At 34.4% G+C, this 27,411-nt stretch overlaps 5 protein-coding genes across 5 annotated transcripts; 3 read left to right on the forward strand and 2 right to left on the reverse strand.

Annotated features, from left to right (window-relative positions):
• Nucleotides 1-432: 432 nt before the first annotated feature.
• BX663DRAFT_556866 (fatty acid synthase) lies at nucleotides 433-13,330 on the forward strand (the record flags this gene model as incomplete). Its single annotated transcript, XM_051531744.1, has 6 exons — nucleotides 433-530; nucleotides 599-1,403; nucleotides 1,499-2,086; nucleotides 2,217-2,541; nucleotides 2,599-10,904; nucleotides 10,968-13,330. Exons 2-6 carry the CDS (start codon nucleotides 629-631, stop codon nucleotides 13,328-13,330), a joined length of 12,357 nt encoding a protein of 4,118 aa, XP_051387560.1. The 5' UTR covers nucleotides 433-530; nucleotides 599-628.
• Nucleotides 13,331-15,297: 1,967 nt separating this feature from the next.
• BX663DRAFT_556867 (uncharacterized protein) lies at nucleotides 15,298-16,318 on the forward strand. The gene is made up of 2 exons (XM_051531745.1): nucleotides 15,298-15,872; nucleotides 15,944-16,318. The coding sequence occupies exons 1-2, from the start codon at nucleotides 15,350-15,352 to the stop codon at nucleotides 16,210-16,212; spliced, it is 792 nt and encodes a 263-aa protein (XP_051387561.1). The 5' UTR covers nucleotides 15,298-15,349; the 3' UTR covers nucleotides 16,213-16,318.
• Nucleotides 16,319-16,724: 406 nt separating this feature from the next.
• Nucleotides 16,725-19,846, reverse strand: BX663DRAFT_565772 (uncharacterized protein; the record flags this gene model as incomplete). Its single annotated transcript, XM_051532087.1, has 5 exons — nucleotides 16,725-18,738; nucleotides 18,819-18,944; nucleotides 19,032-19,061; nucleotides 19,124-19,249; nucleotides 19,822-19,846. The coding sequence occupies 5 exons, from the start codon at nucleotides 19,844-19,846 to the stop codon at nucleotides 16,781-16,783; spliced, it is 2,265 nt and encodes a 754-aa protein (XP_051387562.1). The 3' UTR covers nucleotides 16,725-16,780.
• A 212-nt stretch (nucleotides 19,847-20,058) lies between these two features.
• BX663DRAFT_491361 (uncharacterized protein) lies at nucleotides 20,059-20,557 on the forward strand. Its single transcript, XM_051525050.1, has one exon. It carries the CDS (start codon nucleotides 20,150-20,152, stop codon nucleotides 20,510-20,512), a length of 363 nt encoding a protein of 120 aa, XP_051387563.1. The 5' UTR covers nucleotides 20,059-20,149; the 3' UTR covers nucleotides 20,513-20,557.
• Nucleotides 20,558-20,684: 127 nt separating this feature from the next.
• On the reverse strand, nucleotides 20,685-27,028 carry BX663DRAFT_547290 (uncharacterized protein; the record flags this gene model as incomplete). Its single annotated transcript, XM_051530999.1, has 8 exons — nucleotides 20,685-21,151; nucleotides 21,214-21,356; nucleotides 21,412-21,464; nucleotides 21,515-21,681; nucleotides 21,744-21,828; nucleotides 21,904-26,554; nucleotides 26,645-26,728; nucleotides 26,787-27,028. The coding sequence occupies 8 exons, from the start codon at nucleotides 27,026-27,028 to the stop codon at nucleotides 20,685-20,687; spliced, it is 5,892 nt and encodes a 1,963-aa protein (XP_051387564.1).
• Between the last annotated feature and the right edge of the window lie 383 nt (nucleotides 27,029-27,411).

The following is a 27,411-nucleotide window of genomic DNA, read 5'->3' on the forward strand; positions in this document are numbered from 1 at the left end:
ATCCGATAAAAGGGAATATTTACTTGGCTCGAATATAATAAACATCTTTAACAATTGTATTCACTTTTTTTTGTAAATAAACAATAGGTGTAAACAGTCTTTACGTTACAATAGCAGAGCCGTGTATTGTAGACTTATTTACTTCTTATTAAAAAAAAAATTAAACTATAGCTTGCTGGCTAAGTTGATGATCTTTGTCGGTAAACAAAAGTACCTGATGTTTCTCATTTTTTTTAAACATTTCTGACAACTTTTGGGGGAGCAGCTGAACCAACTTTTAACTTTAATTAGAGAAATAATTCAATGAGCTTATTTTTTTTTTCTAATTCTTTACATCCTTTGTTTGCATTCTTATTTTTTTTTCTTTGGTAATCTTTTATTGGGGAATAAAAGATTAACTATAAAGATTTGGATAAAGGACTTTTTTTTTTTTTTTTTTTTACTTTATTTATATATCATCAATATTTACATATACATTAATTATACATAATACTACCTAATTATACATTCTATATTTTAACAAAAATAAGGTACATCATAAATTTAACTGATCTTGTACCACCTAGTTGTAAAATTAATTCCTATCTCTTTTTTTAAGCCTTCTCTTTATTTACAAAAATAGTGTAATATGATTCAAAACCAACAAACACTTCGTCCTTTAACTTTAAAACAAGGTGTTACTGAAATTTCTATTCTTGTTTCTGAAAACGTTTGGGGTTATACGCAGCAACTTAAGGAAGAGTTCCCTACAGCTGAAAATGCAGAAAATGTCAATGAAATTGAACTTGCAGCCAGATTTATGAAATTTGCTTCTGATCGTGCAATTAGGGATTCAATTTTTATTGAAGTGGCTAAAGTTCTTTTTATTGATTTTACATCTAAATATCTTAAAAGTAATAATATACATGCTGCTACTCGTAATCTTGTACTCGAGTCAAAAAAGTCAGTTATCAAAGCCTATTATTCCACTTTGAATGTTCTTGAAAAGACCAATACCTTACCAGATGAAAATATGGCTCCAGTTAAATCAGCTTTATTCGAGGCTGCTGCTAGCGGTGATGCAAAGCTTTTCGCTGTTTTTGGTGGTCAAGGCAATATTGAGGAATATTTTGATGAACTTGCTGATATTTGGGAGATTTACAAAGAGATTGTAAGACCTTTTGTTCTTCGTATGGCAGATGTATTAAACGAGTATGCTCGTAATCCTGATGTAAAAGTTTTATATTCAGAGGGTCTGGATATTTTACGTTGGCTAGAAGATTCTGAGCTTAGACCTGATGTCCAGTACCTTATTTCTGCTCCAGTGAGTCTTCCTTTAATCGGTCTTATTCAACTTCTCCATTATTATATCATGATTCGCGTTCTTAATCGTACACCTTTTGAAATTCGTGATTTATTTAAAGGTATGTAAACAATATACTAAAAAACGGGTAGTGTGTCTTTTATTAAATATTATATTATATTACAAATAACAACAACAACAACAACAACAACAAAGGCACTACGGGTCATAGCCAAGGAATCATTAGTTCTGTCGTTATTTCTGCTTCTTCAACTGAAAATGAATTTTTGAGCAATTCTGAAAAAGCATTAGGTCTTCTTTTTTGGATTGGGGCAAGAGCACAACAAGAGTATCCTTCTTTTACTTTAAACCCAGCTGTTATCGAAGATTCAATTAATAACAATGAAGGAAATCCCACTCCTATGCTAGCTATTACCGGACTTCGAGAGAGTCAGATTTTGAACTATGTGAAAGAAACTAATTCTCATCTTGCTCCTGAACGTCAAATTGTGTTAGCCTTACGTAATGGCCCTCGTTCATTTGTCTGTACCGGCCCTCCTCAATCACTCTATGGATTAAATCTTGCCCTTCGCAAATTAAAAGCCCCAACCGGTCTTGATCAATCTCGTATTCCTTATTCTCAACGTAAAATCAAATTTTCTTTCAGATTCTTGCCAATTACAGCACGCTTTCATAGTTTCTATTTGAATTCAGTGGTCGATAAAGTTATGGAAGATGCTAAAAATAACAACCTTTTATTTGATTCTAGTAGCCTTAAAATTCCTGTACTTTCTACCGACTCAGGTAAGAAACAATTTTTTTTTAAAAAAAAAATTAGTGGGGTGTTGGGGAGAGAGAGAGAATGAAGGGTTTAGCAGTAATGTGATGAGATTCAAACTTACTTTTTTTTTTATTTGTGACTTTGTGTAATTAGGCAAAAATCTCCAAAATGCAAACGACTTGACAAAGACATTATTAGAACTTATTTGTATTTGTCATGTGGATTGGGAAAAATCTACTGCTGTTGAAGGATTAACACATGTTATTGATTTTGGACCTGGAGGTACATCAGGAATTGGTAGTTTAACATATCGTAATAAAGAAGGCACTGGCGTAGAAATTGTGTTAGCAGGTGTTCTTGAGGGATCTAATGATGACTTGTCTTATAAAGCCGATCTTTTCGATTTAAATGTCAATTCAGTTAAATATTCTCAAAATTGGGCGAAATTGTTTCAACCTAAATTAGTCAAAACAGCAAGGTAAATAATAATAGATTTTATTTTATATCTACATAGATAATTAATGCACACAAAAAGTGGACGTATTCATATAGATACCAAGATGTCTCGTTTATTAGGTAAGCCACCACTTATGGTAGCCGGTATGACTCCCGCTACTGTTAATGAGAAATTTGTTGCTGCTGTCATGAATGCTGGCTATCATGTTGAACTTGCTGGAGGTGGACACTTTAATGAAGATATGCTTCGTGATAAGGTTCATAAAATCATGGAACTTACTCGTGCTGGTGAGGGTATTACTCTCAATATTATCTTTTTAAATGTCCTACAATGGGGTTTCCAATATCCTCTTATTCAAGTTATGCGTAAGGAAGGTCTACCTATGGAAGGCCTTTGTATCGCTGCTGGTGTTCCCAGTCTTGACAATGCTAATGAAATTATTGCTAATTTACAAGCTGCTGGAATTCGTCATGTTGCATTCAAGCCAGGAAATGCAGATACTATTCGTCAAGTTGTAGCTATTGCTGCTGCTAATCCTACTATGCCTGTTATCTTACAATGGACTGGTGGTCGTGCTGGTGGTCACCATGGTTTTGAGGATGTTCATCAACCTATTCTTGAAACTTATGCCGCCATTCGTCGTCAACCCAACATTGTTCTTGTTGCTGGTTCTGGTTTTGGTGGTGCTGAGGATACCTTGCCCTACATTACTGGTGATTGGTCTGTCAAATTTGATTATCCACCTATGCCTTTTGACGGTGTCCTCTTTGGTTCTCGTATGATGGTAGCCAAGGAAGGTTTAGCTTCCCCAGCTGCTAAACAAGCCATGGTCGATGCACCTGGTGTAGATGACAGTGAATGGGAAAAGACCTATAAGGTCCCTGCTGGTGGTGTCCTTACTGTTCTTTCTGAACTTGGTGAACCTATCCACAAGATTGCTACCCGTGGTGTTCGTCTTTGGAAGGAACTTGATGAAAGTATTTTCTCTTTGCCTAAGGACAAGCGTTTACCTGCCTTGTTAGCCAAGAAAGATTATATCATTAAACGTTTGAATGCTGATTTCCAGAAGGTTTGGTTTGGTAAGAAAAAGACAGGTGAAGCCGTTGATCTTCAAGATATGACCTATAGTGAAGTTGTCTATCGTATGATTGAATTACTTTATATCAAGTTCGAAGCTCGTTGGATCGATATTTCACTTCGTAACTTTGTTGGCGACTTTTTGCGTCGTGTTGAAGAACGTTTCTCAAAGTCATCTACATCTTCTATGCTTCAAAATTATGCTCAATTGGAAAATCCCTTCCCTTTTGTTGAAGAGTTCTTGGCTCAATTCCCTGATGCTGAAACACAATTATTAACATCTGAAGATGTTCTTCATTTTATTTCTCTTTGTAAGCGTCCTAATCAAAAGCCCGTTCCCTTCATCCCTATTATGGATAAAGATTTTGATATTTGGTTTAAGAAGGATTCTCTTTGGCAATCCGAAGATCTTGCTGCTGTTGTTGATCAAGATGTTCAACGTACTTGTATCCTTCATGGTCCTGTTGCTGCCAAATATGCTACTCGTATCGATCAACCTGTAGCTGAAATTCTTAACGACATTTATAATAGCCACATCAATAGTTTGAAGGAACGTTATTATAAAGATACTATAATCCCTGAAATTGAATATCTGGGTGGTGTATCTATCACTAAAACTTCTGTTCAAGAAATTTTTGCTTCTTCTACTGAACAAATTTTTGAAACTTCTTCAAATCCTTTACCTGATACGGACGAATGGATTCAAGCAATCTCAGGTCCTAATTATAACTGGCTTCGTGCTCTTTTGACATCTCCTTTTATTGTTCAAGGAAAACGTTTTGCAGACAATACCATTAAGGATGTGTTCCGTCCACGTGTCAATCAAAAGGTTATAGTATCTAAAAATGCTCTTGGACATATTGTCTCTGTTAAAGTTCAAGACAGACGTCAATGGAGTGTTAATGGTAACAGTACAGATTATACAACCTCTATTGAACTTACTGAGAGTAATAACAGTGTTACAATGACACTCTATGAAAAGAAGGGCGACGATTTCATTCCTTTGGTTTTACGTTTTGAATATAAACCTGAACTTGGCTATGCACCTATTCATGAAATTATGACTGATCGTAATGAACGTATCAAGAATTTCTACTTCAAACTTTGGTTTGGCGTTGATAATAATGAAGATTTCTTAAATTATCCCCTTGATGGGACTATTGTTAACAAGGGTGAAGTAGTTAAATTTGAAGATATTTCAGAATTTTGTCATGCTGTTGGCAATAAGGCAGAAATCTTTGGTGATCGTAACCAAAAGGTTGTCAGTGCTCCTATGGACTTTGCTATAGTTGTTGGTTGGAAAGCTATTATGAAAGGTGTCTTCCCCAAAATTGCTGATGGTGATCTTATTAGACTTGTTCATGCTGGTATCAGTTTCCGCATGTTAGCAGGCGAAGAGCTTCTTAAAGTTGGCGATGTTGTTGATACCTTTGCTAAAATTAATGCTGTTACTAATATTAGTTCTGGTAAAATGATTGAGGTCAAGAGTCTGATCGTTCGTGATGGAAAGCCTGTACTTGAAGTTACTAGTTGGTCTTTGTACCGTGGTAACTTTGTTGATTTTGAGAATACATTTGAGCATAAAACTGAAATCCCTATGGAGTATAAGATTTATGGTAACAAAGAGATTGCTATATTGAAGTCTAAGGAGTGGATTCATTGGAATGATATCTCTGAACAATATAAAGTTGCTCCTGGAAAATCTCTTATCTTCCGATTGGAAACTGAACTTAAATATAAGAATAGTAAAGTTTATTCTTCAGTTAAAACTACTGGTAGTGTTACAATGCAAGTCTCTACTAAGGAATTTATTGAAGTTGCTAAAGTTAATTATGAATCTGGCGAAAGTCATGGCAACCCAGTAACAGAGTTTTTGAAACGTCATGCTCATGAAATTGAACAAGCTCATTTCTTTGAAAACGGTGGCTACTCAATTATGCCTATTCAAAGTACTTTCCCCTCAATTGTTCATGCACCCACTTCTAATGAACCTTATGCTAATATCTCTGGCGATTTCAACCCTATTCATGTTAATCCTTACTTTGCTGATCTTGCTCGTTTACCAGGTACAATCACTCATGGTATGTGGACTAGCGCTTCTACACGTAAGTTTGTTGAAATCTTTGCTGCTGACAATGTACCTCGTCGTGTTGTTGCCTACGATGTCAAATTCGTTGGTATGGTTTTGCCTTCTGACCGACTTGAAACCAAACTTTATCATATTGGTATGAAGAATGGTCGTAAGATCATTAAAGTTGAAACCTACAATCAAAACAATGAAAGAGTTGTCGAAGGTACTGCTGAAGTTGAACAACCTATTACAGCATATGTTTTTACCGGTCAAGGTTCTCAAGAAAAAGGCATGGGCATGGATCTTTATAATAGTTCTCCAGTTGCTAAAGCTATCTGGGATAAAGCTGATAAGCACTTTTTGGAAAACTACGGTTTCTCCATTCTTGATATTGTTCGTAATAACCCTAAAGAAAAGACTATTCATTTTGGTGGACCAAAGGGTGAGAAAATCCGTCAAAATTATATGAGTATGCTTTATGATGTTGTCGATCCTGATGGTAGTATTCACACTTTACGTTTATTCCCTACCATTGATGAATATTCACCTTCTTATACATTTGTATCCCCTAATGGTCTTCTTTCTGCTACTCAGTTTACTCAACCGGCTTTAACTTTAATGGAAAAAGCGGCGTTTGAGGATATGCGTTCTAAAGAGTTAATTCAAGCTAATTGTGCTTTTGCTGGTCACTCTCTTGGAGAATATTCTGCTTTAGCTGCTGTAGGTGACATTTTACCATTAAGCTCTTTAGTTGATGTTGTCTTTTATCGTGGTATGGCCATGCAATCTGCTGTTAAGCGTGATGAGTTAGGTCGCTCTAACTATAGTATGGTTGCTGTTAACCCTGCTCGTGTTTCTAAGACATTTGATGATGCAGCTCTCCGCTTTGTTGTTGATTCTATTGCTCGTCGCGGTGGTGATATTTTGGAAATTGTCAATTTTAATGTTGAAAACTGGCAATATGTTGCTGCTGGTGCTCTTCAAAATCTTGATGCACTTGCTAATGTTTTGAACTATATTAATATGTCTAACATTGATTTCCAAAAACTTATTGGAACCGAATCTCTTGATTCAGTTAGGGAAAAACTTAATACAATTATTGATGATGCATTTGAAAAAACGAAATCTAAGCAAGCTAAAGGATTTATTAATCTTGAAAGAGGTAGAGCTACTATCCCTCTTTCTGGTATTGATGTTCCCTTTCATTCATCATTCTTACTTAGTGGCGTTACTCCTTTCCGTACCTTTTTGGCAAAGAAATTTAATCCATCTGATATCGATGTTAATCAATTGAAAAATAGATATATTCCTAACTTAGTGGCACAACCTTTTAGCACAGAAAAGAGTTATATTGAAAACATTTATCGCACCACTTCTAGTCCCCGCTTAGCCAAGGTACTTCAGAATTGGACTGATGACAAGTATTCTACTCCAGCTCAACAACAACGCCTTGGTTATATTATTCTAATTGAACTTTTGGCTTATCAATTTGCATCCCCTGTTCGTTGGATTGAGACTCAAGACGAATTATTCAAGAATTATAAGATTGAGCGCCTTATTGAAGTTGGTCCTTCTCCTACACTTACTGGAATGGCTGTTCGTACCTTGGGACTTAAGTATCAATCTTATGATACTGCCTTGAATAATCGTAGACAAACTTTGTGTATTTCAAAGGATTCTAAAGAGATTTATTATGAACTTGAAAGCTCAGTTGAAGAGGTAGTTGAACCTGCTGCTCTGCCTAAAGTAAATGTGGCTCCTGCTCCTATCGCTATTCCTGCTCCTGCTCCTGTAGCTGCACCTACTACTGGACCTGCAGCTGCTGTAGCTGATGTTCCCGTTTCTGCTATTGAAATTATTCTTGCCGTAGTAGCTCAAAAGCTCAAGAAATCTATTAATGATGTTCCTTTATCTAAATCTATTAAGGATTTAGTAAGCGGTAAATCCACCCTTCAAAATGAAATTCTTGGTGACTTGCAAAAGGAATTTAATAACAACATGCCTGAAAAGGCTGAAGAATCTTCGTTACAAGATATTGGCTCTGCATTGAATGGCGTATTCTCTGGTACACTTGGTCAACACAGTAATACCATGATTGCTAAATTAATTAGTGCAAAGATGCCTGGTGGTTTTACCTTGAATAGTGCAAAGAATTATCTTAATAGCGCTTATGGTTTAGGCCCTGGACGTGCTGATGGGGTTCTTCTTGTTGGTATTACCATGGAGCCTGCCTCTCGTCTTGGTGCAGAAGCTGAAGCTAAGGCATGGTTGGATTCTGTTGCTAAAGCGTATGCTAGTAAGACTGGTATTAGTTTAACTGCTGCTAGTGCTTCACCTGCGCCTGCACCTACACCTGCTGTTGCTGTAGCTTCTGCTACTGCAGCTCCCTCTTTACCTACTGCTATTAGCGATGTTCCTATAAGTGCTACTGAAGTTATTCTTGCTGTTGTTGCCCAAAAGCTTAAGAAATCTGTTAACGAAGTCCCATTGTCTAAATCTATTAAGGATTTAGTTGGGGGTAAATCTACTCTTCAAAACGAAATCCTTGGTGACTTACAAAAGGAATTCAATAATGGTATGCCTGAGAAAGCTGAAGAAAGCTCATTGGAAGAACTTGGTTCATCGTTGGGTAGCTCTTTCAGTGGTGCTCTTGGTAAGCATACTAGTTCTCTCATTGCCAAATTGGTTGGTGCCAAATTACCCGGTGGTTTTACTTTAAACAGTGCCAAAAATTATCTTAATAGCACCTTTGGTTTGGGTCCTGGTCGTACTGATGGCTCTCTCTTAATTGGTATTACTATGGAACCTGCTACTCGTCTTAGCACTGAAGTTGAGGCTAAATCTTGGTTAGATAATGTTGCTGCAGCATATGCTAGTAAAACGGGTATTTCTCTCTCTAGTAATGGAGGAGCTTCAGCTTTAGGTAATTCTATGTCGAGTGGTGTTGTTGCTACTATGATTAATAATGCTGAATTTGATGCCTTGAAAGCCAAACAAGACGCTTTGATTTATCAGCAACTTAATTTATATGCTAAATATCTTCAAAAGGATTTGCGTGAAGGAGCTAGAAAATACGAAGAGGAAAAGGTCGTTACTAAGAAGCTACAAGCTGAGCTTGATTTGTGGCTAAATGAGCACGGCGATGTTTATGCTGAAGGTATTAAACCCTTATTCTCTCCTCTTAAAGCTCGTCGCTATGATTCTTATTGGAATTGGGCTCGCCAAGATGCTCTTGAAATGTGGTATGACCTTATCTTTGGTAAATCCTCTATTATTGATCGTGAAATTACTGCAAAATGCTTAAATATTATGAATCGTGCTCATCCTAAGTTGATTGAATACATGCGATACAAGGTTGAAAACTGTACAGGTGATGAGGGAGAAACTTATAAAATTGCTAAAGAATTTGGCCAAGCTTTGATTGAAAATTGCGTTGAAGTTCTTGCTGAGAAGCCTTATTTCAAGTGCTTTGCTATTCCTACAAGTCCTCATACTTCTGTTACAGAAAAGGGTGATATCAAATACTCAGAAGTTCCTCGTCCTGGTTGTGACAAATTGGCTAACTATGTAGATGATATGATTGCTGGATCTGAGGTCTCAGAATATTCAAATCGTCTTAAAGTTCAACGTGATTTAGGACATATTTATGAAATTATTCTCAGACAAAACAATGCTACTAAGAGCGATAAATTAGCTATGGAAGAGCTTTACTCTGATATTTTGCGTGCTTTGTCTATGTCTAATACTATCGTTAGAGAACAAAGACCCCGTTCTCATATGTCTGATTGTAAACATGATTCTTCAAATAAGGTTAAGGATACTATTCCCTTCTTACATCTCAAGAGACAGGACCATGACAATCCAATCAATGGCTGGGAATTCAGTAATAAGCTTACTAAAATCTATTTGGATGCATTAATTGAAATTTCTAAAAAGGGTATTACTTTTGCTGGTAAGTACGTTCTTTTGACTGGTGCAGGAAGAGACTCTATTGGATCTGAAGTTATGAAGGGTTTACTTGCTGGTGGTGCTAAAGTTATTGTCACCACTTCTCGTTTCAGTCGTCAAGTTACTGAATACTTCCAATCTATCTACAAGACTTATGGTGCTAAGGACTCTGAACTTATTCTTGTTCCATTTAATCAGGGCGCTAAGCAAGATGTAGATGCTTTAGTTAACTATATTTATAGCCGTGAAGGTCTTAATTGGGATCTTGATTTTATCATTCCTTTTGCTGCTATTCCTGAAAATGGTCGTGAACTTGACAGTATTGATTCGAAATCTGAGCTTGCTCATCGTATTATGTTAACTAATTTGCTTCGCATTCTGGGTAACGTCAAGACTCATAAGCAAAAGATTGGCTCTGATACTCGACCAGCTCAAGTTATTCTTCCTTTGTCTCCTAATCATGGTACTTTCGGTGGTGACGGTCTTTATGGTGAATCTAAAATTTCTTTAGAAACTCTCTTCAACCGTTGGTATTCTGAAAGCTGGTCTAGTTACTTATCTATTACTGGTGCTATCATTGGTTGGACTCGTGGTACTGGTTTAATGAGTGCCAGTAATATTGTTGCTGAAGGCGTCGAGGCACTTGGTGTTCGAACTTTCTCAACTGTTGAAATGGCATTCAATCTCCTTGGTCTTATGCATCCTACTATTGTCAAGTTATGCCAAAGAGAGCCTGTCTATGCTGATCTTAATGGTGGTCTTCAATTTATTCCAAAATTAAAAGAACTTACTACTAAATTGCGTTCTGAAATCTATGAAACTGCTGAAATTCGTAAGGCTATTGCTGCTGAGAATGCTCTTGATTACAAGGTTGTATTTGGCGAAGAAGCTGAACGTAAAAATAATCCTTATAAGGTTACTCCTCGCGCTAACATGAAATTTGAATTCCCCAAGCTTAAGCCATACGAAGCTCTTAAACATCTTAGCTATCTTAAGGGTATGCTTGATCTCGATAAGGTTATAGTTATTGCTGGTATGGGTGAAGTTTCTCCATGGGGTAATGCTAGAACTCGTTGGGAAATGGAAGCTTATGGTGCTTTCTCTCTTGAAGGCTGTATCGAAATGGCCTGGATTATGGGTTATATAAAACACTTTGACGGTAGATTAAAGAATGGTAATATCTATTCTGGATGGGTTGACGCCGAAACCGAACAACCTGTTGAAGATAAAGATATTAAGGCCAAGTATGAAAAGCAAATTTTGGAGCATACAGGTGTTCGTTTAATTGGTAAGTTTATAAATTATCAAAATAATTGTTGCAAGTATATGTATTAAAAAAAAACAACCATAGAACCTGCGATTATGGATGGTTATAATCCTGAAAAGAAGACACTCTTGCAAGAAGTTATGATTGATCATGATCTAGAACCTTTTGAATGCTCTAAAGAAGAGGCTGAACACTTTAAGCACCAACAAGGTGATAAAGCTGATATTTATGAATCTGGTAATGGAAGCTGGTATGTTCATATTCATAAGGGTGCTACCTTGTATATTCCCAAAGCCCTTCGTTTCGATCGTCTCGTTGCTGGCCAAATCCCTACTGGCTGGGATGCTACACGTTATGGTATTCCTAAGGATGTTATTGACCAAGTTGATCCTGTCACTGTTTACAACATGGTCTCTACTGTTGAAGCATTTATTTCTGCTGGTATCACTGATCCTTATGAATGTTATAAATATATTCATGTATCTGAAATGGGTAATACTATCGGTTCTGGTGTCGGTGGTCAAGCTGCACAAAGAGGTTTCTTCCGTGGACGTTTCCTTGATCAGCCTGTTCAAAAGGATATTTTACAAGAGTCTCAAATTAACACTATGGCTGCTTGGATTAATATGTTACTTATTTCATCATCTGGTCCAATCAAGACTCCCGTAGATGCCTGTGCAACTGCTGCTATTTCTATTGAAATGGCATGTGAATCATTACTATCCGGCAAAGCTAAGATTATGATTGCTGGTGCTTCTGAAGAAACAACTGAAGAATCCAGTTACGAATTTGCTAATATGAAGGCTACTTCTAGTGCAGCTGAAGAATTTGCTAAGGGCCGTACTCCTTCTGAAATGTCTCGTCCTGCTACTACTACTAGAAGTGGTTTTATGGAATCTCATGGTTCTGCTACTCATGTTCTCATGACTGCTGCAACTGCTATAGAGATTGGTTCACCCATTTATGGTATTATTGCTCATAGTAGTACTGCTACTGATAAGGAAGGTCGTTCTGTTCCTGCACCTGGTGCTGGTATCCTTACAACTGCTCGTGAAAACGTTAGTAAGAGGGCCTCTCCTATGTTAAATTTCAAGTACCGTGCTAAGCAAATTAAATCTCGTCGTGCTCAGATTAAGGCTTGGGTTGAAAGTGAGTTTGAAGATTTACAAGAGGAGTTAGAAGAATTGAAATCTTCTGGCGAGATTACTACTGCTGAAGAAGAGAAGACATGGCTTGAAGAACGTACTTCATTCATTGAAAAGCAAGCTAAACGTCAAGAAAAGGAAGCACTAGCGACATTCCAACATCAATTCTATCAAAACGATCCTGAAATTGCACCTCTACGTGGTGCTCTTGCTGTTTATGGTTTAACTATTGATGATATCGGTGTTGCTTCTTTCCACGGTACTTCTACTAAGGCTAATGATAAAAATGAATCTCGTGTTATCAATGCTCAAATGAAACATCTTGGTCGTACTAAGGGTAATGCTCTTTTGGCTATCACTCAGAAATATTTAACTGGTCATCCCAAGGGCCCTGCTGCTGCTTGGATGGCTAATGGTATGATGCAAGCTATGCTTAGTGGCATTGTTCCTGGCAATCGTAATGCAGATAACATTGATGCTGATATGAAGGAGTTAGACTATATTGTTTTCCCTTGCCGTTCCATTCAAACTGATGGCTTAAAGGCTGGTCTCCTTAAATCATTCGGTTTCGGTCAAGCAGGTGGTGAAGTCTTGATTATTCATCCTGACTATATCTTTGGTGCTTTAGAAGAAAAGCAGTATAATACTTATAAAGCTAAAAATATCAACCGCTATTCAAAGGCTTATCGTTATCTTCATGACACTGTTACAGGTTTACATACCTTTGTTCAAGTTAAAAATGAAGCTCCTTATAGCGAGGACCTTGAATACACTGTCTACCTGAACCCTAGCGCTCGTGCCGAATATTCAAAGGAGAAGAGGTCCTGGTATTTCACTAATAAATCTGCTAACCGTGCTGCTCCTACATCTGGTGATATTGAAGTAACAAAGAGCATCATTTCTTCTCTTGCTGAACAACAAGCTGGTAAAAGGGGTGTTGGCGTTGATGTCGAATTAACGAAGGAAGTTAATATCGAGAACTCCACCTTTATTGAACGCAATTTCACTCCTGCTGAAATTGAATACTGCCAAGCTCGTCCAGATCCCCAGGCTAGCTTTGCAGGCCGTTGGTCAGCTAAGGAAGCTGTTTTCAAAGCTATTTCTTCTTATGGCAATATCCCTTCTGATGGTGCTGGTGCCCCCTTGAAAGAAATTGAAATTAAATCAAATGAAGTTGGAGCTCCTGAAGTCGTGTTAACTGGTAAAGCCGAAAAAGCTGCCTTATCAGCTGGAATTAAGAATATAAATGTATCTATAAGTCATAGTGGTGCTTACAGTGCTGCTGTTGCCTTGGCTCAATAATTTTTTTTCGACATATTTTTTATATTTTCCTGCTTTGTATATCAATAGATTAAGATGTAGATGATATATACATACATACATATATATATATATATTACTTATTCCCCACTAAACACAATAATAATCCTCTACAATTATATAGTATTCCTTCCCCAGCTTACTATATAATAGATAACAATAATAAAATGATGATATATAAAAAGATATTATATAAATTCAATTTTAGAATGTGTCTATTTTTATTTTTAAAGGAAAATCTGAATAAGTTATAATTGTATAAAAAATTACTTATCTACTTACATTGTTTAGAAGATGATATTTAAAATTTATCATTCAAATAAAATATAGAAAATACACATCGAAAAGAACTATGTTACCTATTTTCTATAATTTATTAAAGAAAAATTCTTTGAAAGAACTCTAGTTTAGGCTTATTTTGGCTTCAAAGATGTTTTTATAAATAACTAAGACTACCTTCGCAAAGGAATTATAAAATACATAATACTTTTTTGATTTTTATTGATTACTTATTTAGCTTTTAAAATATATTTTTAAATGAATACATGAGAGAGCTTTCTCGAAAAGAAAACCACAAATCTATTTTCGATAATAATAAATACAAAAAGGGATATATAATATAGTGATGGAAATCTACAGTGAAATAATTGAAGAGCTAAAATCCATCTATAAAACAGATCAAACTAGTACTAAGAAAAAAGGGAAAGATGTCAACTCAGATAAAGAACATTTTGCTAAAAGCTTTAGTACTGATATGGATGAGCAAATTTTTGGAATGTATAAGTCATACTATAATGAGCAGCAAATTATTAATTTTATCATTGAAATAGTGCCCATTAAAGATTCTACAATAAAAACTGATGTCCATACGAAGAGTACGTACAGGTTTTAAGCAATGTTGAATGAAAACTTAGAAGCTCCTCTTAAAGAAATAAAGAGGTATAAAGAAGATGTAAGTATTGGATAAAGAACAGATAGTATTTAATATAAAAAATGATACCCAACAGCTCTGCATCAATGACGAAAGTGGGAGTAAAAGTGTTACTTATTGACAAGTTCCTCAATGTTATCGTTTTAATAATTCAACTCTTTCATTGAATTAAGGAACAGTATGCTTTAAGCTTAAAATAGAGTGCTATACAAAAGTTTACTCCTTAGAGAACAAAAACCTCAATTATTTATAATGACAATTTCTAAAAGAAAAATTAAATAATAATCGAATTATTATTAACATTTCACCCCTTCTTATGTCGGCTAACGATTTCTATGGATTTAATTCTTTGGCTACCAATGATATTTATTGAAAGCAGCAGGCACATTTGTTGGTAATGTGAGTAAATGCCCAACGATTACTCTTTTTTTTTTTTTTTTTTTTTTTTTTTTTTTTTTTTTTTTTTTTTACTTTAATCATTCTTCACAGCTCCTCACTAAACAACATACTCTATATTCCTTGTAAATATCGGAAATAATTGTTGATCCTCTGTCATTCTTTCTGAGCCGCCTTTCTTGCAAAAAACCGCAAACTCTACAATACATCACTTCTTCGTGAATACAGAGACTTGACATCTGTATCCTACTATAAATTTGATTGTCTTCGACATAATAAGCCGATTCCTCCTTCCATCCAATCTTGGGCAAAAACTCTTCAACTGGTTCTAGTCTCGTCTCGTCTCATACACATGACTAAGCTTTTTAATTACTATTTTTCATATACTCACTTTCTTTCTTTTCATTTTTTTCCACTTGATTCTAAATAAATTTTTCATTTCCTATTGATTTTGCCCAGGCAAATTTGATTTATTAATTCAAATTAATTTATAATTCATGTGAAAAAGTCACTTGTTAAAGCATTACAAGTCACTTTTTTTTTCTTGAAAAAAAAAAAAAAAAAAATCCGGAGAAATCAAGCTTTTTTTTTTTTTTTTTTTTTTTTTTTTTTTTTTTTTTTTAAACAAATATATCAGTATTTATTGTTCAACATTTTCATTTTTTGAACAGCCTATGGGTTTACCACTTTATAAACCAAAAAAGGATAGCGATGAAGTTATTAACAGAAAACCTAGAAAACAGTCATTAAATTTTACAAATGATGAATTATGGTCTGCAATTCCTCATGAGTTAATTCAAAATGCTCTTAATCAAAGACATCTTTCATTTAGACAGTCTTCATTAAACAACCATTCTACTGTGCCTACTTCTTCATTTCCTTTTAGAAATAACAATAGCCGCATTAGCAATAGAAATTCGCATTCTATATTGTCTCAACCTCACATGCGCATACGCATGACTCGAAATAATGCTATGGCAAGATCTTCTTCAGCTTCTCATGTTCAACAGTTACCAATTGCTCCACTTTCATCTTTTACAACAAATCAAATAGATGAACAACTTCAACAGCGTATAAATGAAAAGGAAAGTTTATTAGCACAACTTCGAGCTACTATTCTATTAATTGATCAATTCTTATTAACAAATGGTTCTCGACAATCTAATCTAATGGATTCACATTCTTTTATTGCAGAAGGTGATAGTTTATAATTTGCTTTTTCTCTTTTGTTATATCCTAATAAGGGTTTTTTTTAATTATTTATTTAGATTTACCTTTGATAATTCAATCTGCCTCCTCTTTAGTTGCAATGATACCTACAGTTTTGTCTTCTTCAACTGACTATATATCAAATACTAATGAACCTACTACATTAAATGAAATGATTGATAGGCTACTTCAAGCTCCTCCTTATTGTACTCTTATAAATGACATTGAAAACAATATTATATCAGCTCAGCGTCGTCTAAGAGAGCATATTAGAGCATTAGAATCCTTCATACCTTCTACTTCATCATCTACAAGTTTATTTACTTGAAAAAAAAAAAAATCGAAAAATTTTGTATAAATCTCCACTAATTCCATCTAATAATATAGCAGCATTTTTCATACTTTAATATATATGTATTTTTTAACAGATTGTCACTTGTCTATTTTTTCTTTCTTTTTTCTTGAATTCAAGTTTATCGACGAAAAAGGGTTTATTAGTAGTCTTTATTAATACATATATGTCTATTTCACGTTTATCAATACACTGTTATGGTTCGTATTTATTCTAATTATATATCAATAGGCATATTTAAAAAGCAGAAGTATATTTACATGTGTAAAAGGGGTTATTTTTTTTTTAGGCAGATAGTATAACAAGAAGTAATATTTGTGTAAGTGCTTATGAAAATTATATGTCATATAAGCATTTTTTTTTATTTAAATTTTACAGAAAAAAAAAAAACAAAAAAACAAAATCGATTTACATGATAAAACCGATTCTATAATATAAGATATGTGACTATAAGATAATATGTGTTGTATATAAAAGAGAAGTAAAAGGTGAAAATTTCATATGACGAACAAGAGACGATACATTTATACGGCTTTTATACGGCTCACCAGTTAATCCATTCATTGTTATGGGCAGCTGGTTCTGATTCATCTTGCCATTCATTGACGTTATTACTATGGGTATTTTCAAGACCAGTCCATGAATTAGAGTGATCATTATGGAGAAGTGAAATTTCTTCAGGAACATAATTAGTATGACTTTCTTCAGAAACCCATCCTGAGTTATTGTGAGTAGTATCTTCAATCCAAGAAGGTGCATTATTGGTATGCACATCGTCTTCTTGCCATTCTTTGTCATTAATATGGTAATTAACATGACTATTGCTATCAGTTTCAGTTTCTTTGGATGTCCATCCACCAACATTATTATGTTCATTAGAGTCTTCAAACCATTCCTTGTCATTAACATGATAATTGGAATGCTCTTCAGTATTAAGTTCGGCTTCTTCTGATACCCATTCATTAGCATTATTGTGACTATCAGATTCTTCAACCCACTCACTATCATTTGCATGATATCCGGTGGAATTAGGTGTAGCATTATCTTTCTCGATATCTTCGGCAACCCAACCATTTTGATGGTTATTAGCGTCCTCTTCTACCACCCACTCACTGTCATTATAGTGATGTGTGCTAGCTACACCAGAAGCGTCACCTTGCCATTCACTATTGTTGTGGTTGTCAGCAGCAGTATCAATATCTTCGGTAACCCAACCATTTTGATGGTTGTTAGTGTCTTCTTCTGCTACCCACTCACTGTCATTTGCATGGTAACCAGTAGAGTTAGGTGTGACTTCATCTTTCTCAATATCTTCAGTGGTCCAGCCGTTGTGATGGTTATTAGCGTCTTCTTCTACTACCCACTCACTGTCATTATAGTGATGTGCGCTAGCTACACCGGAACCGTCACCTTGCCATTCGCTATTGTTGTGGTTGTCAGTAGCAGTGTCAATATCTTCGGTAACCCAACCATTTTGATGATTGTTAGTGTCTTCTTCTTCTACCCACTCACTGTCATTCGTATGATATCCGGTAGAGTTAGGCATAGCTTCATCTTTCTCGATATCTTCAGTGGTCCAGCCGTTGTGATGGTTATTAGCGTCTTCTTCTACTACCCACTCACTGTCATTATAGTGATGTGCGCTAGCTACACCGGAACCGTCACCTTGCCATTCGCTATTGTTGTGGTTGTCAGTAGCAGTGTCAATGTCTTCGGTAACCCAACCATTTTGATGGTCATTGGCATCTTCTTCTGCTACCCACTCACTATCATTTGCATGATAACCAGTAGAGTTAGGTGTGGCTTCATCTTTCTCGATATCTTCAGTGGTCCAGCCATTGTGATGGTTATTAGCGTCTTCTTCTACTACCCACTCACTGTCATTTTGATGTTGATTAGTAGCACCTGTAGTTTGGTATTCATTTGTAGAATCATTTGAATGCCAACTCTTTCCAGAAGCAGCAGTAGAAGTAGCACCATTTGCATGTTGTGCTGTGTCATCTTCATCTGTAGACCAAGAATGGCTAGCATCATTTTTATGAGTAACAATTTCCTTTTCAGTTTCTTTATTTTTTTGTATATACTTTTTATAATCTTGTTCTAAGCTACTGATATAATCATAAAAGGATTGATCTTCTGCAGCTTTTGTTGTAGAAGAGTCTTCGTTGCTGTGTGAGTTTGTGTTTCCTGAAGTTAATTTCGTAATTTCATCTAATGTAGAGCTCCAATTGGAATCATTTTCATGACTTTCATTATTACTGCCATTAGCTTGAGTTTCTTCGTGAACATGATCAATATCTTTCTTGTTTGAAGATGAGGAAGACTTCGAGTTGGAAGCAGCTGTAGTAGTGGCTTGATCTTCTTTCTTATGAATTTGAAATGAAGTTGAGTCAGTTTCACAAAATTGACGTAAACCTTGACCAGAGAGATGAAAATGGTAATCCCTTGAATTGTCATCAGTTAATACCAACGGAAATTCATGAGTTGCACCATCATTTGCGTCTAAACATATAACAAAGAATAATATAGTGTTAAGGTCGGAATTTAAAATTAAAATTAAAATAAAATTAATGACTTTTTACCAAAAGTGCCAATATATACTTGATTGGAAGGGGAATGACTATTCACTAAAGTAAGGTTGACTTGCTTTATATTGTCTGGTGCTTGCCATGCAACAATATGTTTACTCGACTCTTCAAAAGCAAGACCTAAAGAAAACAAAAATAAAAATTACATAATTTTATTATTAATATACAACATAAAATAAGGGGTTGTAAAATATGAAAAAATATTACCTGCTGTATGTGGATAAGTAATCCTAAATCCTAATAACGAGATAATATATTAATCCTCTAATAAATATAAGAACGTTTAAGCTAATATATACCTTCACAACTTGAGTCGACAGATGCGTCATTAGCATGATTAGCTACATCTGGTATATTGAAAAAAGGTGTAGCAGTAACAAAGTTGCCGTTTTGAAGTAATAAACTAGCTGCAAATGTTAAAGTTGCTAAATTTGATATCAATTTCATATTATATTTTTTCTCCTTTTTTTGTTTTGTTTTTTGTTTTCTGTTGTGCTGTGTAGACTATAAAAAAGGAAAAAAAAAATACTTTTGCTCAATAAAAAAAAAAAAAAAAAAAAAAAGAAAAGAAAAAAGAAATAGTTGAAAGCGGAAATGTAAAAATATTGTTTATTAACAAATAGCTATAATTATTAGATTCTATTTTTGTATTTTGTTACACGTAAATAAATTGGTACCGCACTTTTTTTTTTTTCTTTTATTCAATAGAAATGAGTCAATTAAAGCAATAAATAGTTCTAGATTAGTTGCTGAAATAAAACGAAAATATGGGTCCAGTTAAATAAGAAACAATACGCTTAATTTTGAAGTTTCTCTTTTTAAGGTAATTTTGTTATTTTTAGTCTTTATGTATGTAGTCGTTGAGTAGCTTTTTAATTACCTTAAAACTACGCATATAAAGGTTTCACTGTTATTATTATACTCACTCATTAGTAGGTATTAAAAATATATGTTACAACAACATACTTTCCGTTCCTTCTTCTTTTACTATATATACCTTGCCTTTTATGGCATTTAAGCATATTATTTTTCTATTTTCTGTCTTTTGTTTTATATATAAGCACATAGGTTTTATTAAGGTTTCCAATAATATAAGTTTTATTGCTGCTCTTTATTACAAGTAGTCATTCTATTTTTTTTTTCTTTTTTCTTTCTGTTTTATTATCTACCTAACCTCTTTCAAAGAAAATCAATAACTATAAATCTATGAAGAACTCCGTTCGCGCAGATAGTTTTTTATTTTATTTTATTTTATTTTATTTTATTTTATTTTATTATTTCCTTTTTTTTTTGAATTAGATCATCATTAATTAATTAAAACTTGAATGAATCAAGCACAGTTAGAAAAAGCACTTCATGATTTACCATCATCCTCATTAATTACAGAAATTCCCGAAATTCAAAACGCGATTGCTCATCTCTTGAAATCTAACCAAGAAATGCGAGAATTTGATCCAGAAAGTAAAGACTCTGAGTTAGTTCAAGCAATTCAAGAAAATAAGGATTTAATTATGCGAAAAGAAAAACAAGTTGATTTAACACTTCAAGTTATTCGAGAACGTTTAGGTGAAGCTGCTTGGAGAGAGATGGGAAGCAATGTAAAAGAGTTTAGAGAGTTATATGCTGAGCAATTAAAAGCTGAACGTAATGTGCAGAAGGATGCAGAAGAAAACGGCGTATTTTTATAAATAATATACGTAATAAAGAAAAAAAAACGATATCCTTTAAATGTATACATTTATTCTGTTTTTTTTATTTTATATTATTTATTTATTTATATATGTATGTATACACATATAAAAGATGAAAAGATGTATGTATACGCATTATAAATATTTATGCATATAAAGTAAACAATAGCTAATTAGGTTGGCCTGGCCACGCTGGTTTTTCTGAACCATCAAATTCACCATAAAAACGATTCGATCCAACTACTTTATGTTGAGTACCTCCAATAAGTGCATCACATTCTGGACACTTGGAAATCTCAGTAGCGCCTCCACAATCCCCAACATAATACGGGTGTTGATTTGGACAGACAAACCAACGACCGCCAACGATATTATGTGCTGCTTGTTGTCTAGTTTCATCATTCATTGCATTAATGATTTGTGCCTTTTCATGATATGATAATTTTTGTCGTTCCTGTTCTAAGCGTAATTTGATGGTATTCACTAAAGTAATCTCTGTCTTAATATATTTATTATAACGGAGTGCAGTGTAAATTGCTTTCTGACATGTAGGGCATTCCCATAGTTTAATAGCAGTATGTTGTCCGTTCATAGATTGTGTTTCAAAATATTTATCTAATGCTTCAACTGAAAATACTATATATGTATGCGTAATATTTAATTTACATAAGAAGTAATGTCATCATGTATAAACTTACCACATCCACATTCAGGTAACATGTATGCTTTTTCATCTTTGTCAAATTCAGATAAAGTGCGAAGTGAAATAGAACATTTCAGATCACCTGAACAAATAACACAAGGTGGACAAGGCTCTCCACATAATCCAGCACATTGATGTCTAAAAAGAAAATGTAAATAAACGTAATTGTTTTTTTTTTCTTTGAGAGACTTACGAGCAAGATAATCTTTTACGGCATGGTTGATAACAGGGTGGTCGATCACAAATCTAATTTTTACGTATTAGAATAATTTAAGCGTGTATATGTGCATACATACTTTATAACATTTCCTTGTACACTTATAATGATCACATTTGTAAGGACATTCGCTAACACAACGAATACAGTCTCTCCAACATTCTCTACCACATTTATATCCATGAGAGCAAACATAGTTGCATCTTTCCATACATCGTTCAGTATGCTCATTTGGATTAGCGCAACCTATATAGTAGATGTTAATATTTAATATTTACACGACTCATGACCATATATGTATATATTACCCTTTGCACATCGATGGCCACAGATTAATTGTTTAGGACAATTGGCAATACAGTTATCACGGCTATGGTTATGAATGGCATTACACTATAATCATAAAAAAAAAAGCAAACAGTTAGTAAAGATGTATATACGGATGCAAATATATTTCAATATACTAACAAGATTAGGACATTTATGTCCACATTCTAATAACTGGTTACAATTTTCTAAACAAAGTGGCTGATCTCCACACTTTACAACAGCCTCATGACCACATTTCAATATGGTATTCTTTGTTACTTCACATCGTATTTTTTGTGACCTTGATTTATAACATTCTACCATAGTCTCATGTCCACATCCAAAAGTAACACTTACAAGTTCTTGGCATTTTATTTGCTCAATATTTTGAATAGTATGGCAGACCCCAACATAACTATGCCCACAGGATAATTTAACTTTTGTCTCTATCATACAAGGTGGACACGAACCATTTTGTGAGCACTCGAAACATTTTTTAGGACAAGCATGTTTACATTTAGAAGGACGAAGACGATTGCAAGGCTCATAACAAATGACTTCACTGTGATCCATAAAATGGCACTCCTCTTTACAGGCATGTCCATCACTCATCAAAGTTGCACAGGGTCGTTGGCAACCACCATTCTTTACCTTATCAAAGTCTTCCCATCGACCGGCAAAAATAGTATCTCCATGCGTATGACAAGTGAGTTGAATGGACGATCCATAAAGATGGCAATCTTTCATGTAGTTTGCAAAATCATTCCAACGTGGATGAACACGATCTACACCTGGTTTACCAATTACAAATAATCCATATCTAGCACGCGTCAGAGCATTATAAACAAGATTGTATGGTGATGAAGAGTGACCTGGTGTTGCTGTACTAATAATGACAAAATTATCTTCACGACCCATATATTTCTCTATAATATCAAGTTTAATCTTTGCTATATTACTCTTAAAACAAGTTCGCTTAGGCGCTTCATCGCGTAAGATATGGCGAATTAAATATTTTTGTAATAAACATGTGGTTAAGATGGTAATACTTGCGTTGTTATAAGGCTGCTGACTGAGATACACAGCAAAGAAGGCCACATAGCGTGCCTCATCAACTTCTGTATTTGTTACAGCAGTAGTCAACAGTTTAGAATAATGGGTATCAATCGTATGATCCGCTGTAGGCGGTTCATAATTTAAATAGAATGAACGTTGACTAATACCATAAAGAGGTTCGAGCTTGCTATATCTACCATCTACCATATTTTCATTACATGAGGCAAGATGTGCTGTGATAAGTAATGAAGAATTTTCTTCTTTAGTACTATTAAATTTATCTACAATGCTGGCAACTTTGGAATGCATACGCCATTGTTCTTCTAAAAGTACCATTTCACTTGTTGAATTCTTCCAACGTTCAAATAAGGAAACATCCAAGTTACGTGGATTACCGGCAAGTGTTGGATTTATGATACGAGGCTTGGAGAATTTACCATTTGTGCCCAAAAGAATAACATGTTCAGTACGAGAGCCAAGGATGCTAGAAGCTACAGTAGATTCTAATATATCAGAGGCCTCATCAACGATAACAGCACGCGGCCATAATGTGGAGACCCAGTCCCGATGTGCTGCAGCAAAATCTGCAGTCATACCAATAGCACGATTGAAGCGGCAAAGGAAAGAGCATTTTTGCACAATTATTTCATCAATTGATTGAGCTAATTTAACCTGCTTCTGTAATAAAATCTCAATTTCTTTATCAATATAGTCAATAAGCACCTTTGATAAATTGTTAATTAATGTAGTCTTTGCTTCGTCTGAAATCAACCAAATTTTTTCAGGCGGTACAGCTCTCCAGACATCTAACAGAGCACAACGCAAACTGGATCCTGTAGCTTCAGAATTTTCAAATGGCCAATTTTTAGAATCAGCGATAGATAAAATAGGTGTATTATTGTTGGCAATAGAAGTAAATCGATTACGAATGATATTAGAACTTAATAAGGGAAGAAGACCACGTCCACCCTTTTGAAGATAGGCATTTTCCAAACACCATTGTGCGTGTGTGTTGGCTTTATATTCATTAAACATAGTTGCATAGTTTTTGGTACGTTTATCATTAGATGCCCAAGCACACCATATCTTTAAGATGCGGTTGCTAAAGTGCTCCTGTTGATTGTTATCTGTATACCCCTTTTCAAGAGCTGATAGATAAGCAGGTGCAATTGCTCCTAAAAGTACAGCAGGATCATGCTCCAAGGCTTGAAAACGTGCTTTAAACAAAGTGTTCAACTTACTTTGATTCTTGGAGAGCTGATGTTCTAACTTTTGATATTGACGATAGTTAGAATCTGTCGTATTTGGAATAGCAAGACGTGTAGCTTGTTTGCTTGCAAGTGATTCAATAAGAGGTTCTCTACCAAAACGAACGATATCTGGTATTTGATTTACAATCTTGGACAAAATATCATCCAAAGTAAATTGATTTTTTGTAATAATTAAAATAGGTTGATGGAATTGGCCAGAGGTTAGCGCTTTACTCATAAGCTGTACTAATTTACTTGCTAAAAACGTTTTACCAGTACCTGAAGCCCCTGAAATGACAGCAATACGATGTGTTAATGCAAATTGAATAGCATTTACCTGACTTGGTGAAAGACTATAGAGTGGAGGACGTTTAGAAGGAGCCACTTGCTGCCATTGAGCTGAATAACACGGCCAGTTTCCTTCACTTAGTCGTACACAATGATTCCCATTCTTGGCCATAATACATGAAATATCAATTTCAGAATCAGCAAGATAATCAGGAATTGCATCCTCATTGGTTGTAACCACTCTATCATAATACTCCGCATTCCAGGAAGATAATTGAGATTGAGTGAGAACATTTTTAGAGGCTAATATTCGAGGTGTAATCACTTGAGAGAAATGCTTCTTATCTAAATTAATATATTCACTACGAAGCCATTTAAGTAATGAGAATACAGAGGTAGCATTGATATTAGATGTAATAATTGAATATTTGGCGTCCCAATCTATCTTTGATAAATCCTCTTTATGAACATGAATTGATACCATACGAATAACAGAGGCACTTGTTCTAGAATGATTAGTAATTGCATAAATAGCATGACCCAAAATAGCTGTTTCTGCGATCCTCTTTATAACACTAGTAGGGTTCTGTGTACATTCATTTTCTGGAAGTAATAAGACAAGTGAGCCTTCCTTAAAATGTCCCATAATTTCATCATTCTTTTGAATCTTCCCAAGTTGAAAAACAATGCATGGCTCAGAGGATGACATAGACAAAGTAACGGATTTTGGAATAGTCTGCTCGTAAACTGCACATTCTGGGATCTGAAACTTAGTTGGAGGTATACCTTTAAACAATTCTCTAACGACTCTCTGTAAAGGACTTACGAGTTCATCTCGTAACATGACAAAATGATTTAAAATATAGTTACGTAAATCAAGGTTTGGCCATGGGTTGTGAACCTTGTTAGCTATAGTAATTTCTCTTTTCGATTCACATAGCTGAAGCATATTAATATTCTCGATTTCTTCAGAAACGATTACTTCAGCTATAGGTATAGAAGGTAAATAGTCGTGTAATTCATGATAGAAACTATCATCTGAATTTTCCTCAGGTAAAACCTCTGTAAGACGAAGATATTTGATTAGATCACTATGTTTTTCTACATCAATCACTTTCTGTAGTGATTCATATATTTGTGAGATATCTGATAGAGGTAAGTCGTTTTTAATATTAGGATAGTAGCGGGACATGAGAACGATAAACTTAAGGACGACATAGAGATCATCTGGTAGTTGGACATAAGATTGAACATATCGAGTAAGATAATAAATGAAAGTACTCCAAGCGTCATGTATTTTTCGAGCAGTTTCAAACTTTAAGTGATTTGATTCATAATCCATAACAAGTATAAGTGATTTTAGCAACAATTCAAAAGTACGTAAAGACATTTCATGAAGATTACGATTAAGAATAGTTTCCACCTTCTTTTGAAATCCATTGATAACACTTCGAATATTTGGTTTACTAATTACAGAGTAAAAATAGATTAAAAACTCTTTGTCCTGAGGTGAATAATTATTTGCCATAGGTATATAGGACGAAGGCATCATAATAACGGGGGTCATGTGCTGCATAGATTGTGAGGGCAACATAGTAGGCCTCCAAACGTTAGTTGGCTGTTGATTAAAGCCAAAAGCGACTGAGTTTATATTTTCATCAGGATTCCAAGCAGATGTATTATTATCGTCGATAGCCCAGTTAGGTGTAGTTCCACTAGCAACATCAGAATAACTTTTCTTTACTTCTTGAGGAACATTTTGAAAAGACACATCTAACTGTTCAGGCTTAGCGGAATACGTATCCTCGGCGAAGAAAGCGCTTTGCGGTAACCATTCTGAACGTTTCTTTTCTTTTGAAGCTGTTTCTAATTCTAAATCTAAACCTTCTTCCCATGAATTTATAGCCTCATTTTTTAGATCTTCAAATTTTCCTGCAGCAGGTGTATATTTAACAAAACCAAGTGAATCAACAGTAGATTGTCTTGTTCGAGTGTGTGACAATGTATCAGGTGAAGGCTCAGAATGGACATTCTCTGATGCAACATTTTGAATATGTGTTGTACTATCACTAGAATGTTTATTAGTATGCCAATTATTAGATCGGTTTATAATAAATGGAGAAAAGTTCTTTGTATTTTCTTTCTCGCTTCCTTGAGAATGGGTATATTGTTGATCATTTGTTGGCACTGGTTCGCTAACTTTATTGACATTCTGACTATTTTTTTTTTTAAAAAAAAAGAAAAGAATAAAAAAAAAAAGAGTTGTCAATGTAATGAAGTATAAATCAAAACCTGATAAAACTCACAAGAAATGATCTTCATTATATGCCGAAATGGGAGCAGATGAAGTTGAGTAGTCTTTATCAATTGATGACTTAACAAGTACATTACTAATAAAATAGTATAATGAGGATTTAAACTGCAAAATAAACAAAATGTCAAATTTACGAATTATAACTATTATCCTTTTTTGGTTTGTTTGATTGAACGTTCATAAAACTGTTTTCGTTCAAGGTATTTGATTTCTTAAGTATTTTAGGTGGAGTCAAATCATCCATAGATATGATTTCTGTTTGAGAGTTTTTTTTTTCAAGTACATTAGGAGAATTTGATAATCCTTTTGAATAATGTAAGAGGATTGTACTATTAGCTAAAGCCACTCTTTTGAGATGCTCAAGCTGATCCTCCATTTTTTATATATTTTGATAATCGCAAGATGATTAAGAAAAAAGAACAAGATATAGGCTTGAACATATGCATCTTATAGCAGTAACATTTTTTTTTAAAAAAAAAAAATAAAAAATAAAAAATTGTGACAGGAAAAATAAAATATATGAATATATTATGGCTTGAAACAAAAAATAAAATAAAATAAAATAAAATAGGTACACAGTAATCATTTTAAGAGATTTGCCATATTATTAAATTAGATAGTGTTAATGTTATTACTAAGCGTATGATAGACTTTATATAGAAAAAAAACTTATCAAAGATTAGCATTACAAATCAAGTAAAAATAAGTTCAATTTGATTTGTTATTGCAGGTTCTTATGTCTCTTAGGTAAACACATTG

The sequence above is a fragment of the Cokeromyces recurvatus genome (assembly GCF_025118155.1).
Source record: "Cokeromyces recurvatus strain NRRL 2243 chromosome Unknown BX663scaffold_1, whole genome shotgun sequence".
NCBI lineage: Eukaryota > Fungi > Mucoromycota > Mucoromycetes > Mucorales > Mucoraceae > Cokeromyces > Cokeromyces recurvatus.

What these genes read in the sequence shown, in the direction of transcription:
- BX663DRAFT_556867 (XM_051531745.1), top strand. Translation starts at nt 15,350, where the DNA reads ATGGGTTTACCACTTTATAAACCAAAAAAGGATAGCGATGAAGTTATT. An exon ending in ACATTCTTTTATTGCAGAAG is followed by an intron (nt 15,873 to 15,943) that starts GTGATAGTTTAT and finishes TTATTTATTTAG; the next exon opens with ATTTACCTTTGATAATTCAA.
- BX663DRAFT_491361 (XM_051525050.1), top strand. Translation starts at nt 20,150, where the DNA reads ATGAATCAAGCACAGTTAGAAAAAGCACTTCATGATTTACCATCATCC.